General features: G+C 40.5%; 1 protein-coding gene across 1 annotated transcript; it reads right to left on the bottom strand.

Annotated features, from left to right (window-relative positions):
• Positions 1–11,156: 11,156 nt before the first annotated feature.
• Positions 11,157–13,646, bottom strand: LOC108069290 (uncharacterized). Its single transcript, XM_044395937.1, has 3 exons — positions 13,539–13,646; positions 11,370–11,687; positions 11,157–11,300 (listed from the first exon to the last, which is right to left on the bottom strand). The coding sequence occupies exons 1-3, from the start codon at positions 13,644–13,646 to the stop codon at positions 11,157–11,159; spliced, it is 570 nt and encodes a 189-aa protein (XP_044251872.1).
• Between the last annotated feature and the right edge of the window lie 309 nt (positions 13,647–13,955).

Here is a 13,955-nt window from a genome sequence, read left to right as displayed (position 1 = left end):
ATGCTCAGGCATATTCATCACAGAATCACGTCGTAAATGGTCCAAGGGGCCCATTAACGATAAACAAATTCTGGCGGTGTAAGTGAGGTCCAGGCCCAGTCCAAAAACAAAACAAAAAATCCATTCCCAGACCTCACAGCCCCATATCCAGCCATAAAATGACATATAAAAAAACACTTAAAATATTTTCAATGAGCGATTTTAATGGGCCTTTTGGTGGTGGTCCCCAGATGCAGATCACCTGGTTGGGGAAATGGCGGCTGCCTTAATGCAAATGACGGGCACTGGGCAACCAAACTACTGGTGTCGATATAACAATAAAACGCCCCATGGCACGCCCTCCGCCGATCCGAGTGTCTGGATCCCAGGCCCCCGAAGTTCCATGCCCCCCGAATCCCTTAGAATCTCGGATGGGTCGGATTAAATAAATGCCAGCGCAGAGCCGCCGAATCGGCGAAACAAAACAAAACTGCCAAAAAAGGCAACCGAAACACTGGCAATCCTCCGCCGCGAGAAGAGGAAACTGATCTGACAGATCTGATTGTAAGCATGCAACAAAAATGCGAGACGCCCCTCTGGATCTTCGAATGCCGAATCCCCAATTCCCAACTTGCAACTCCCTGTTTCTGGTCTCCCCACTCCTGCTGGCTCCATCTCCATCATGTTTTGTGGGCTCGCGTCGGGCTTAAGCTTGTGCAATTTAGTGATCAATCATAGCGGGATGCGAGCAACGGAGCAGAATTCAATTTTAGTGCGAATGGCAGTTTGTTCTTCAGCCTCGAAGTCTTCTTCTTGTGTTGCTGCTGCTGCCGCTGATGTTGCTCCTTTTGCTCCGTACAGCAGCAACATTCTGAGGCGTTTGTGAGGCGGCGGCGGCTTCCACATGCGACTCCAGAAGGTGGAAGCCATAAATCTTGGCAACATGAGAAATGACTTTACCATTTGCCATGATGAGCAGCCAGCAGCACAAGTCGGAAAGTCGGAGTCCCCATCGCAGGAAGAAATGTAGGAAAGCTTAACCCATACACAAGCTGCGGCTCGCAAATGTTTGCATATGCCCATATGCAACTCTAATTTTGAGGGATTTGCGTAAATTGTGAAAACGTCCGCAGGGATTTGAGTCAATCAGCATTTTCGATGGCAATTAGTTGGGCGAAGAATTCAATTCTCCAGGCGGACAATCGCAAGGCCCCCCGCGAAAGAAGCAACACAAAGTGAACGAAAATCCCAGATCATAAGCAACATATAGTGATGGGCAAGTGCCCAGAAATTAAGGCCCATTGACATATAATAATAAATAATAATAAACAGTAAACAAAAAATACAAGTGACAAGCTATTATATTAATTTTATTACTTATAAATTATAAAATCTTTTATAGTAGGTACCTATTATTTATTTTACTATAAATAGTTAAAAATATTTATTAAGAATTTTTATTGAAGTTATTTCTATTTTTAGCAATTTACCTAAAAATAAAATATGCAAAGACCAGTCCATTCACTCAGTGAAAAAAATCTTTGAAACGCTTACCTTTTTTAGATAAACACAATTACTGAAGAATAGTTAGTTGCTTAAATATCCCAATGATCAATCTTAATCAAAAGTTAAATTAAATATTTTTAGTAATTTACGTTTGAGCATTTCAATTTGTATAAGAATTCCCATCGTACTCTAACCAGAAAGATTTCCTTGTAACCCTTGAATAAAATACTGAAAACGAATAAATAATTTAAACCTATATTTAATGTAATTTTTTTAATAAAAAATACTTCAAATATGATATAATTTTATATGATATGATCATTGCTCCCCTTTTGGCTATCACTGATCTGGCAGCAACTATAGCCCATCAGTCGATCGCCTCCTCCTCCTCCTTCATCTCCATTTCCATCTCCATCTGCGTCCCCATCTCCGTTCCCATCGCCATCTCGATTCCATCTCCATCTGGTCCGTGCGCAGGTCATTGGCGAGGTGTCTCCTGCTGCGAATTAATCGTTTTCGATGCTGACTGCGGCCACTCACTTGCTGTCCGGCTCTCCAGTTCGCCAGTTAGCCAGCTCACCAGCTCTACAGCTCTACAACTCCGCAGTTCTCCAGTTCGAAGCTCCCGATCGGAGCTTCCAGCTCCCATGGCTGATTAATATTTTGCCAGTTCATGAGTTTGGAGCCACGTCGAATGCGAATCCGCTGGCCGTTTGGCATCTTGTTAGCGGACTTGGCTGCCTGGATGCAGTTTTGCATATTTCGTTTGTTTGTTATCCGAGTGCCTCCGTCGTGTGACCGACCTCCGTCTTCGGTCCTCCGTCCTCGTCCTCCAGAATCCTACCCCCTGCGTGGAGTGTATTACGAGCATTGGCGCAAAAGTCCAAGTTCAAAGCCATATTTGAGTTGGGAAAAATCAATAGAAAGATCGCAAGCTGCGATGGCACATGCGTGTTATTTCCCTCCAGACGATCCGGCCTTTCTCATAATGAAATTATTGCCAGGTGATTGAAATCTATTTATGCTAATTTACGTGTGCACAGGCCACTGCTGAAGAAAAAGAAAAAAAAGGGAAGAGGAGGAGGCAGAATGGTTCCAAGGTTGTGCCGCTTGCAACACACATTTCCGCATTTCTGCAGCTGCAATGTTGCTGGTTTTCTATTTGGTTTCTTTTTTTTTGGGCGTTCCGCCCACCAAAAGTGCAGATATAGCGTACATATACTCGGACCCGATCTTGATTAGAAGTGTTTGTAGCTTGTTGTTGCGGCTTTGGAGTCGGGGACGGGAACTCGCAGTTCGGAGTCGAAGCCGAAGCCGTTGACAATTTTCAATTAAAATGAGTTGGGGTTATGTCCGTCTGGCGGACTGTGTGGGCGGATTAACACACACACTCGTTCACACACGGCAACGCCTAAGCTCATGACTGACACTGTCCGTTCCCCCGTCCATCGTCCATCGTCCTCCACTCCAATCCAATGTGAATAGTTATTTAAGCCCCAAATTGTCATGCGGCTTATGTGTAAAGTTTGTTTCGCTCTTGACATTTATTTGGCTGGGCTTTGCGGACCCATTGATGCAGATCAGAAAGAAACGAGGGCGGTATCATGGGTTCTATGTCAGTTGGAGTTTGTGTATTTACGTGATTCATTCTAATGCTTTTTTATAGATTTCAAACAATGTTCAAAAAGTGGTGTGATAGCTTTAGCGATTTGGTAAATATTTTCAGATCAAGAAACAATCATATTTCAGTTTATGAAGTAATACTGGTTTTTCACCTAAAAATAAATAAAATGTTTAGATACCTTGATTATAATAATTTGATTTGTTTACCTTTCAGATTGATTTTAATTTGAAATCGTTCTGAAAATAAAAAGTGCAATTTATTATATATTATTTCAATAAAAACTATAATACTCATTTATTAAATACATTGAAAATAAATCTCATAAAGCCGCCCTCGCGGTTGTCGAATACTCTCAATTGTGTTTTAATTTTTGAGGGCTTGGTCATAAAAGTCCGCATCAGGGAGCCCGGGATTATGGGAGAGATTAGAGCGGCGAGGAAAGGAGAGGTTGTATAGAAGATAGGTGCGAGTAGGGGATTACCTTATCCAATTAGCTGAAACATTTCAAATCGCCGCAGTACAAGAAGCGTTGCCACATAAAATGCTGAAATTACAACAGGCGACACTGCACTACAGTCGATACTCTTGGCTCTCTGCAACGGTAATGCTAATGCAGGCGGCTAAGAAATCTGAACCCCGATTTCGGTTTTCAGTTCGCCAAGAAGTGCAGTTAAGTTCTCCAGGAGGAGAGCGAAGAAACAGGTTCCATCGCCGCTCTAAACAATCTTTCTGCGGCGTATTTCGTGGATATATTTTATTGTCTTTTGATGTGCTTTAAAATCCCAGAGCCGCGCGGCGGAGGATCGATAAAATTTATCGGTGCTGGTCAAAGTTGCTGGTTGCCTAGGAAGGTGCGACTGAGAACTAGAGGCGGGAACAGGTTCCCAGATCCACAGATCCACAGATCCCTCGGTTACCTCGGTACGAAGTCAGGGTCCCGGCATGGCGACAATTTTAAGTGCGAAATTAAAAGTAAAACAAGCGATTAACATAAATTTCCAGCAAAGCGCTTTAAATGTTCCTCTGGTAAAAAAAAGCGTGGAGATACCAATGGAGATGCAGATGCAGATGAAGACATTGTCGATCGCAAATGGCGACTGTTAATGAAAACTAATGCAATTTATTGAATATTATTATTTAATAATGTCACAATCTTATCACCGCCATAAGATGAGCCAAAGTTGGCATCGCGGAGGTGAAAGGAAATGGGCGTGGGAGGGGGCGATTGTGGCACTTTGGACAAGCTCTTTAATGAACTGCCCCCCGAAGCCCCGAAGGCAATTAAAGCGTCCGAACGGGAATGGAAACTGGCCGAGAGAAAAGATAAAATATCGGGCAGGAGCAGAACAGATCCGAACCAAAGAGATCGGGAAGGAAAGGAGAGTGGCAGTTCATCCACTTGTTAGTCGGAACCAGACGGGCCGCACCACTGACCCAAATCCATGCGGACTCCCCACGTCCAGCTCAACCCATCCATCCATCCATCCAACCATTCAACCATCCATATCCACATCCACATCCACGTCCACTCCCTATGTGGTCGGCTGGGCAAGAAATGCATTATTTATGTACGTTTGCCGCGCGTCCTGGCCCGAAAGTCAGCAATTTGGCATCATGACATGGCCAGCATCCGAGTTGCTCCAGGTCCAGACTTAGTACCAAGCCCAAAACAAAACCCAGACCCTGGACCCTGGAAACCAGAACCACAACCAAAACCAAAGCCAAGCTCCGATGATGCACGCTTGTCAGCCGCCTGCCAGTCACCGGAGAAATGAGAAAGGGCCTCCGTCTCCGTCTTTGAATGTCTGGTTAGCGTTTTTGCCCGGCCTGTTTGTTTTAGCGCCTGTTGTGACAGCCGTCTGCCAGGTTTTTGGCACTTGAAATGGCCGAAACGCTGCCCGAGTGTCGGGGGACTGACACAGATGATAAACCGAAGCACACTCATTACGCACCGATCATGATCACGGGCTGTCAATAGGAACAGCAGTGCTCCGCTAGGTGAAATGAAAGGGCTTCGCGGCATGGGATAGAGTAGATTCTGCGGATTAGGTGTCAGAAAAGTGGTCAAGGGTCTAGGCCTTAAAATAAATAACACTTGTTATTCATAGAATAAGTTTACTTAACTTACTACACACAACAAAAACTTGATATGAAGCTAAGTTATGATTACATGTAAATATGATCCCATCGATTGGTATATCATTGGAATACCTAGAACCTAAGTTCTAACTCTTAAATAAATTTTTTAATAATTTATATAATAAGTAGAAAATAGTACAATTTATTACAAGAATAATCTGTTAGACATGACACACTATCTGATTGGTTAGGGTACTTCAAAGACACGACAGAAAAACTTAAGAGATCAGGAAACCAAAGGATGGACCAAAATGGAGCCACCGAGCCAACTAGCACCGACTTGGACTACAATCGCTGACCAAACTTGGCTCGGACACTTGCCAACTGTAAATGTTGTACAAGTTGAGACCCAGATTGATTGCTAATGTCAACCGACGAGCAGATGAAAGATTCTCGGTTCTCACAACTCGTGGGCTAATTATGTTCTAGACAGAGTCTGGCACGGCCAGTGAATCGACAGAGGGAGGCGGTGTGCTGGGGCCGCAATTGAAAACATGAATTCATATTTAATTCCCCCAGCTCGAGAACCTCGCAGCCATTCGGCCAGTCTCCCAGCAATTTATTTGGCCCGGCTAATGAAGTCATTTGGCGGCGAGGCCGCAGGTTCAACGTGATTTGCCTTTGATTAGCATTGTGGCCCAATAAATTGACTGTCAATCCTGGCCGGGCCGCTTAGTCGGGCGCTGTTTTATGGCCGGCCATTTGCTAACCCACGGCAAACATTTATTTGTTTGCCCAGGCCCTCGATCTGGATTGCCATCGCCATCGCCATGGCAATTGGCGATTGTTCACGCCATGGTCAGATCCTATCGGGCGACTCAATCACTGGGCAGAACGGACTCTGGGATGACGCACAGAACCAGGACATATGGAAATAAATATGTAAATAAAAACCTTAGTTGATCTAGATTCTAGAAGATGGAGTGTTTTATATGGCTAGACATTGTTTGCGGGGGCGAAAAAGTATTTCCAAAAAACCAGGAAATATTCCTAGATCTGGAATTTACCAAGGTATTGCAAAAACTTAAAGGATTGCATACCAAGACCTCAAGAAAATCAATTGGTTTGGGAGAGAGGGAGGTGAAAGTGAAAAAGTGAAAATTTCGAATTTTAGACCTGTTGGGGCCGGTGGAGATAAAAGCCCCCTCGCAATGTTTTAGTTGTATTCCTATTAAAAATACCCGTCGAATGAGGGGTCATATGATAAAATCCGACGCTCCGTTCAAAATTTATAGCCAAAATAAAATTTTCTTCTTCTTCCCAAAATGAAAATTTAATTCTGTTTGTCAGTTTGTCCACTTGTCCAAAATATGTTTTTTAAGTTCTGAAAATTTGATATGACGTTCATCACATCGATATAAAAAACTTTTGTTCTACCACTTTTGGAAAAACCCGCTAGTTTAGCGGGAAAACAGCTATAAATAGCTAAAATTCGGAAAGCCGTAACTTCTATACTACTAAAGCTACAGAGATGTGCTGCATCTCGTTTGAAATGTATTTTTAAATGCTATAAATGCCTTCTAGATGCAATTTGTGTAAATGTAATAGTTAAAAAGATATGAACAAAAGAAAATTTGTTTAAACTTTTTTTTTAGCTTTTTTTAATTTTCTCAAAAACGGCTCTAACGATTTTCCTTACAACTTTAAACCGTATAGCCCTTGAGATTCCTTAAATTTTGGTGTATATCATGTTTATGTAAAAAATCGCGTTTAAAAGTTATTCAGAAACGAAAATAGCCACTATTGCCAGCTCAGAACAACTAACGCTTCCTGAGTGTTTAATTTTGTGCGTGGGTATCCAAACTGTATTTTAGGCTCATAGAATCATTTCAATTGTTTTAAGGAGTTCCAAATAGGAAACTTTTGTTTTACGACTTTTGGAAAAACCCGCTGCTTTAGCGGAAAAAAAGCTAGAAATAGCTAAATTTCGTTAGTTTGTAAGTTCAACACTACTGAAGCTACAGACATGTGCTATACCTCGTTTAAAAGGTATTTTGAAATACTTAAACGCCTTTTTAACTTAATTTGTTTAAATACAATGGTTTACAAATTATGATTGACCAATTTAAATTTAAATGTATATATTAGCTCCTATGAGAGCAAATGTAAACAAACAAAAACTTCTGATATCAAATAAAAACACCTCTTAACGAGGTAAAAAACTAGTGACGATCGCACCTTCAACATACAAAAGTTCTGATATCAACATTTGTGACGAAAAATTATTACACTCGTCATTAAATACACTTTCTAAGATTTTCTCATTCGGCACGCTGCAATAGAAAATGCCTATGAAGGTAAAAAGGCTAAAATAGTATGCTAGGGCGGACCGAATGAGAAAATATTAGAAAGTGTATTTAATGACGAGTGTAATAATTTTTCGTCACAAATGTTGATATCAGAACTTTTGTATGTTGAAGGTGCGATCGTCACTAGTTTTTTACCTCGTTAAGAGGTGTTTTTATTTGATATTTTATACATAAATTCTATGTTTTTGTACAATAAATTTCTTTTGTACTTTTGTATTAATTAATATTAAAGGTTTTTTTAAAAAATTATGTTTAAATTTAAATAAGAAAATAAAATACCATAAATGCCAAAACTAAAATAGGCTAGTGAGATCAAGATATATTTAATTGAAATTTAGTTATTTAGTTTACAGATTTTAAACTTGATTACGATATTAAAAGCTCTACAAAGTATTTTCTGAGTGCAGCTATCTATGTAGATATATACATAACTGTTCCTGTTCGCAGTTGGGTCGATAACCCGACCTCCGCACAGAGTCCCCAGTTGGAGGCGATCGCTGTATCTCTCGCCGGCATCTGTGGGATTATGTAAAACCCCGGGTACGCCCCTCATCTAAGCTCCCCCCTCCCCAAGATTCCTGGTCCACTTCCAATTCCAGCTTTGTGCATTGTTGTTTCGGCCTGGCCCACGCAATTGATTTGATTTTTGTGACACAATTGAATTATTTATTGGATTAATGCCCATACAGAAAGCGAGCAGGGAGCTTAAAATTTGAGATCACGGCGGAAGTTGCTTACAATAACAGTTCCACTCCGGTTTTTTGGACCGACATGCCATCCAGTATGTAAAACAAAGACCCGGGAATGCCATTCACGAAAGGTCGGACATAGACGGCCCCCTGGGATGCCAGATCTCAAACACTTGGCAATTTGTTACGATAAGACAAAAGTGTCAAAAGCCATGCATACGCACAACAAGCCTGTCAATTAAGGCGAGAAGAGCCGTTAACAAAGGCCCGGCGAAGAAACCCCTGTTGATTTATGCCGGAGAAGCAAGGTTTTTAGTCGCTCCACCCACGAAGAGCTTTACGTGAGCTCTAGGGGTTGATTTGATACAGTGCTGCCATTTTGTCCTCTTTCCGGACAGATCTGTCCCTTTTTTAACGACTTTATCCGGAAAAAAATTCAAACATCCCCTATCCGGAAATCTGTCCTTTTTTCAAAGATAAGGTTTTGAGTGTTATTTTTGCTAGTCGAAAGTGTATAAACCTGCTTTTATATGCTAAAACGCCGTTTTAACCATTATTCTTATAGTTCGGCACTTTAAAAATAATTATTTTTACAAATTATCAAAAAGATGTAATGCAGTCGATGGACTTTCTTTATAGTACGATTTTTTCTGTAGCAAAAAAAGAGGAAAACACTTTAAAAAGTTCTCAATTTTTACTCTCAGCCTTTTTGTCAGAAAAAAATTTCATATTTGAACGACTCTTATTCGGGTTTGACGCAGATATTGCATTTTTTTGTATTACCAATATAGTTACTTGAAATGCTTTTATTATTTTAATAATTTTAGATTATTACGTATACGCACAAAAATTTACCATGGTAAAATGATCAAACGAAGAAGGTTGTGAGTCGGGCGCAATAGATCATTACATAATTGAATTTAATATAAAATCCATTTATATTAAGTAAATATATCACCCTTTGGTAAAAACAGAAAAATGGAGGCGCATTTACTTTTGTCCTTTTTTTTGTCCTTTTTTAAATTTTTTTGTCCTCTTTTTCTCTGTTTTTTTTTGGCTTTTCTGTCCGGTTTTTCAAGCTGAGTGATGGCAGCACTGATTTGATACTCTATTCAGGATTGGTGGATCAAGTAATGCCCTCTAATTGAGTTCAAGAAAGATTGGGTATACAATTTCCAACCCATTGATACTCTCGAAAAATAATATTAAAATAATAAAGACCAGTTATAATAAGCTAAAAATTATATTTGGTTAATTAAACATTATAGTTAAATTTTAAAATGTATCTAGGTGTTATATATTTTTGTATATAATGGTATTGTTTTTTACGGGTACTATTTCTTTGGACAGTAATGCTTTGGATATTGATATTTCTCTTATTGTAGATATAATATTTTCCAGGAATATTCCAATCTCCATCAAAGATCACATATACCCTTTTATAGGCCCACGGCAGGTGGCGCTGCTGAATCATTTGATCGTGGTTTGACTCGATCGCTAATGCCCAAGACAAACAATGAGTCGACCAAATATGAATGTGAAATTCTTATGCAAAATTACTTTATAATTTAATTTTTATTTGATTTTTGTGATTTTATTGATTTGCCGGACACTCCCAAGCGGCTTTTGTAGCGTTCCCCCCGAAAGGCCCCTTACCAAACTTCAGGCAGCTGTCTTTCTTATTTTTATCTGGTCTGTAAATCTTGACTTTTTGCCTTCTTTTTTTTGGTGGTAGAGGTAACCAGCCAACAATCCACAATTGATTAAAAATGTAAATTGTTTATTTATTTTAAACGATTTTTATCCACATTCGAGCATATGCGCTGAGCCGAGAGCTTTGTTATGTAAAAAATGCTACGGGGCCGAAAAATATGAATGACTCTACGAATATGATTGTTTATGGGACTTTTCTGACCAGAGTCCCGGCCTTTGGACAATGTTTGCCTTACCTTCGGATTGCGGACCTTTGGGCATGGATTAAGTCATAAAAATCCCATAAAAAAGTTGTCGAAAAATCGTGTAACCCGACTATATGCCATATGCCGTATGGCTGTATGGGGTCGGTGCACATAAAAGGTTCTTTCGCCCATTAAAAGTTGCCTCCATAAATGTCATAAACTGTTGATCAGATCGCATAGCTTGGCCCCGTTTTATGGCCTGATTGGGGTTCGACGGAGGTGCCATCTCTGGAGCCATATAAATTTCACGACTTATCAGCCGCGTCGGCTACCGTTGACAATCCAGCGGAGAGCCTGGTGAAAATCACTTTCCACAACACCGCTACACTTGAGAAAAATCAAATTGAAAATTTGAAATCTCGAATTTAACGCTTTTCAAGTTGCGGCATTTGTCAAGTGGCAGGGATCGTTGTTGCCACAAGTGGAACAAATAGACAAGGCCCACGAGAAATCAAGGTGTGTGGCAGCTGAAGTGGCCCAAAAAAATGAACGATTTTCGATTTACCCTGAAATATGATGAGGCGAATTTCCGAAATATTTTGGTTTTCTTTAATTAAACCCCATTGTGCCGAGTGACAGAAAGATAGAGAGTGCTGATGGCAAGGGTATCGATAAGGCTAAATTGTAGCAACTCTGGAAATGAATATCAGCCAGTGTATGTTAAATAAATAAAAGTTTAAAAAATAAGTCTTTAATATACAATGAATCATAGCAATCATATATTACATTACTGATGTCTTAATTATTATTATTTAATCGTTGAATAATATCTAAAGATCAAATCCCCGTTTATTTTCTGACTTCTTAGACAAAAGGATAATAGTTTTAAAAATTTGCAAACCAGTTTGATATATATTAAGTGCTCATAAAATAATAGTCATTATAATTATATTGTAATAATGCCGTTGGCGAACCGACCAGTGAAATTGTATATAAATTGTCGTATTAAAAGTTAATCCTCCAAATAGGTAAAATACACATTTGTGGCGAACTGCGGCTTACGATCGAATAGCCAATCCCCTAAAATTAGGTATTCTCCAGAGGGCCATGGAAGGGGAATATGGATGTCATAAAAATCGCTGACCGTTTGTAGTCCCTAAAAATAGGAAAGTAGGTATTTCTTTGATGAATATACGGTTGTCAAAACACCAATTAAAATTCTTACCACATAAGGACAGGTGTGATTTACAGTGGATACATCCTTTATCAAATTTAAAAGAATCTTTAATAGGGGGTGATTATTTCTTCGCATAAATTTACAGGCATCAACAGTGATATCAAACAAAAATGGCTTATAGCCATTGGCCTTCTTCATCAGCTTCACTTTAAGAAATATATTATTAGCTGGCTCCAGGAGGGTTGCGTTTATATGCAAGCTAGTTTTGTTTCGGGAATAGGCCTTCAGACGACAATAATGAATGACAACCCACGACTTGTTATATGACTCACAAATGACATTTGTCATTTTTACAAAGGGTGCCTCCTAGAAACTTATTGTTAATGGATTTAAGTAAAGTTACAGAAAAATTCTTACACTGCATATTATAAGAGCAAAAACTCCGATCAATCCAAAAACTATTAACTTTGAATCCATGGCTTTGCGCTGAAAACTGAATTATGAATTCGTGGCGAAGTACTACAAAATCAATAATGAGTTGTTTTTTGATATTGAAACCGCGACAACCTAATAGGTATTGTAATTTCGAAACCGAATTTAATGCACATTTGTTTATCAAGATAATAGTATAATTATATTGGATTAATGAGAGTGGGGAACTGACAGGTTAAATTTTTGACTATCAATAACCACATACCTATTAAAAAATGGTTTAAATAATAATCATTCATTAACTGAACTTTTTGGCCGCTAGGTGACGCTTTGCCTCGCATTTCTTGTGTAACGAGTATCTGATAGTCGAGGCACTCAACTGTAGACTTCTCTCTTGTTTTCATCTCGATTTACGTTGCTAATCGAAAGTTAGTGGGGCCTCCAGTTTTTAATTAAGCGCGATTCATGTTGATAGTCCGCCAGTGGCAGTGCGTCCAAATGTGAAGCGTCAGAAGCGTTTAAAATTCGCTTAATTCACGGCCTGATGCGTTGCGACAAATGCATCCACCTTGGGGTGGACCGCTTTTTCGGGGGCAACACCTTGGATCCCCTCCTACCCCTTCAATACCTTTATTACCCTCGGAAGCCGCAACAACCACATGCCGTGCTGGAAAGGACCTGGGTATTCTTGGTATTCTTTGTTTTTTCGACTGCCCGGTGTTCGGTTACACATTCGATCATCGGGTTTCAAAGGCCTCTGCCTTTGCTTCTGCCCCGACGAGGAGTTAGGGCTGGGGGAGATTCATTTGCATTTATCTAAACCATGTAGCCATAAACATAATCGGGGGACAAACTTTCCCAAAAATGCGCATAAATTAATACAGTTTATTTATCAGTTTATTAATGGCCGCAGATTAAGACATCAGGGCGACCTGCTGCTCGCCGAGAATTCTGTTTCAGGTATGAAATTTTTCACCCATCACAACAAATGACTGAATCTTCGGAGAGGCCAACGGAATTCAATTCGGTTTCGGTCTCCTGCTGTGAATTTATGCGAAAAGAATCGAACGCGCTGTCGCCTCGAGAGCTATATGTTTGGGCTATAGTGTGCGGATCGGGGGCTATATCTCTGCGTCGCAGTGCATTCATATTTAAAACAAAGTGTCATATGTCATAATGGCACCGGAGTTGAATGGCTCTCACTCGGGCGGACCGATCCCTGGCCAAAATGGTTGCCTGGCGCCATTTTCTCTGTTTTTATTTTTTTATTTACTTTTTTTTTCGTGTTCCAGCGGCAAGTGGCAATTACTTTCACTGTGGCAATTTCGGAGGGTCTCCAGAAATACGTGTAGCGTACTGCAGAAGGCCGAAGAAAAAAGAGTGGCAGAAGCAGTAGAAGTTAATGATGTTGCCACATGCTTTTTATTGGTGGTATTCCCCCTTGATGATGATGATGGCCGACCGGCAGTGGCAGTGGTGGCCCCTCCTGCCACTTAGTCTTTCCCCTGGCCTCCCTGCCACCGCAGATGTGGCACCTACCCCAGCCCCTCCCCCAGAAGCCCCTCATAAACGACTTCAATTACATGCGAATGAATGCCCGAGTGTGCGTCTGTATCTGTGTGCACAAGGCGGGGCTCCGGCAAAATGGCGTTTTGGCCAGCTCGTTCTGCCTCTCCTACTTCTGGGCCCGTTTTGCCGACGGTATTTGCCACTGACGCACAACTTTCATCTGACGGATCGCTCCGAGGAGCGGAGATCGGTGCCATGTGCTACTCATCAGCTAACGAGCAAATCGATGCCGGGGACAATGTCGCCGAAGTTCTTATCGCAGCCGCTCGAAGACCGAGCCCAACTGATGCAGCTCTCCAGCGGCATCTCCATCTCCAGCTGCATCTTTGGCCAGCCTACTTTGTGTTTGTGCTCCGCGTTGCTCCCAGCGATTGCTCACACTTACACTGCTAGAAATTGGTGGGTTTTGGGAATTAAAATAATTGAGGAAAATAACAAAAAACTCTTCTAGGTTCACTTAAAATTCTACTTTGAGTTGGGAAGCTTAAACGATATAAGAAAGGTATAAGCTATAAAGCTATAAAACCCCTTATTTCTTCTCTCTATAATCAGATGATCAGTTTTACAATTTCTCCTTAGTTCTTAATATTAGTAACAATGTTTATCCTAAACATTATTTTTAAATTTATGTTT

This window comes from Drosophila takahashii, chromosome 2R, assembly GCF_030179915.1.
Source record: "Drosophila takahashii strain IR98-3 E-12201 chromosome 2R, DtakHiC1v2, whole genome shotgun sequence".
Classification (NCBI taxonomy): Eukaryota; Metazoa; Arthropoda; class Insecta; order Diptera; family Drosophilidae; genus Drosophila; species Drosophila takahashii.
The sequence above is the reverse complement of the archived record's forward strand: the minus strand, read 5'-3'. Positions and strand labels throughout refer to the sequence as shown.

Coding starts and splice junctions, on each gene's coding strand:
- LOC108069290 (XM_044395937.1), bottom strand. CDS start 13,646: ATGCAGCTGGAGATGGAGATGCCGCTGGAGAGCTGCATCAGTTGGGCT. Junction 11,688..13,538: donor TCCCCGGCATCGATTTGCTC/GTTAGCTGATGA, acceptor ATAAGTTTCTAG/GAGGCACCCTTTGTAAAAAT. Junction 11,301..11,369: donor ATCACACCTGTCCTTATGTG/GTAAGAATTTTA, acceptor TCCTATTTTTAG/GGACTACAAACGGTCAGCGA.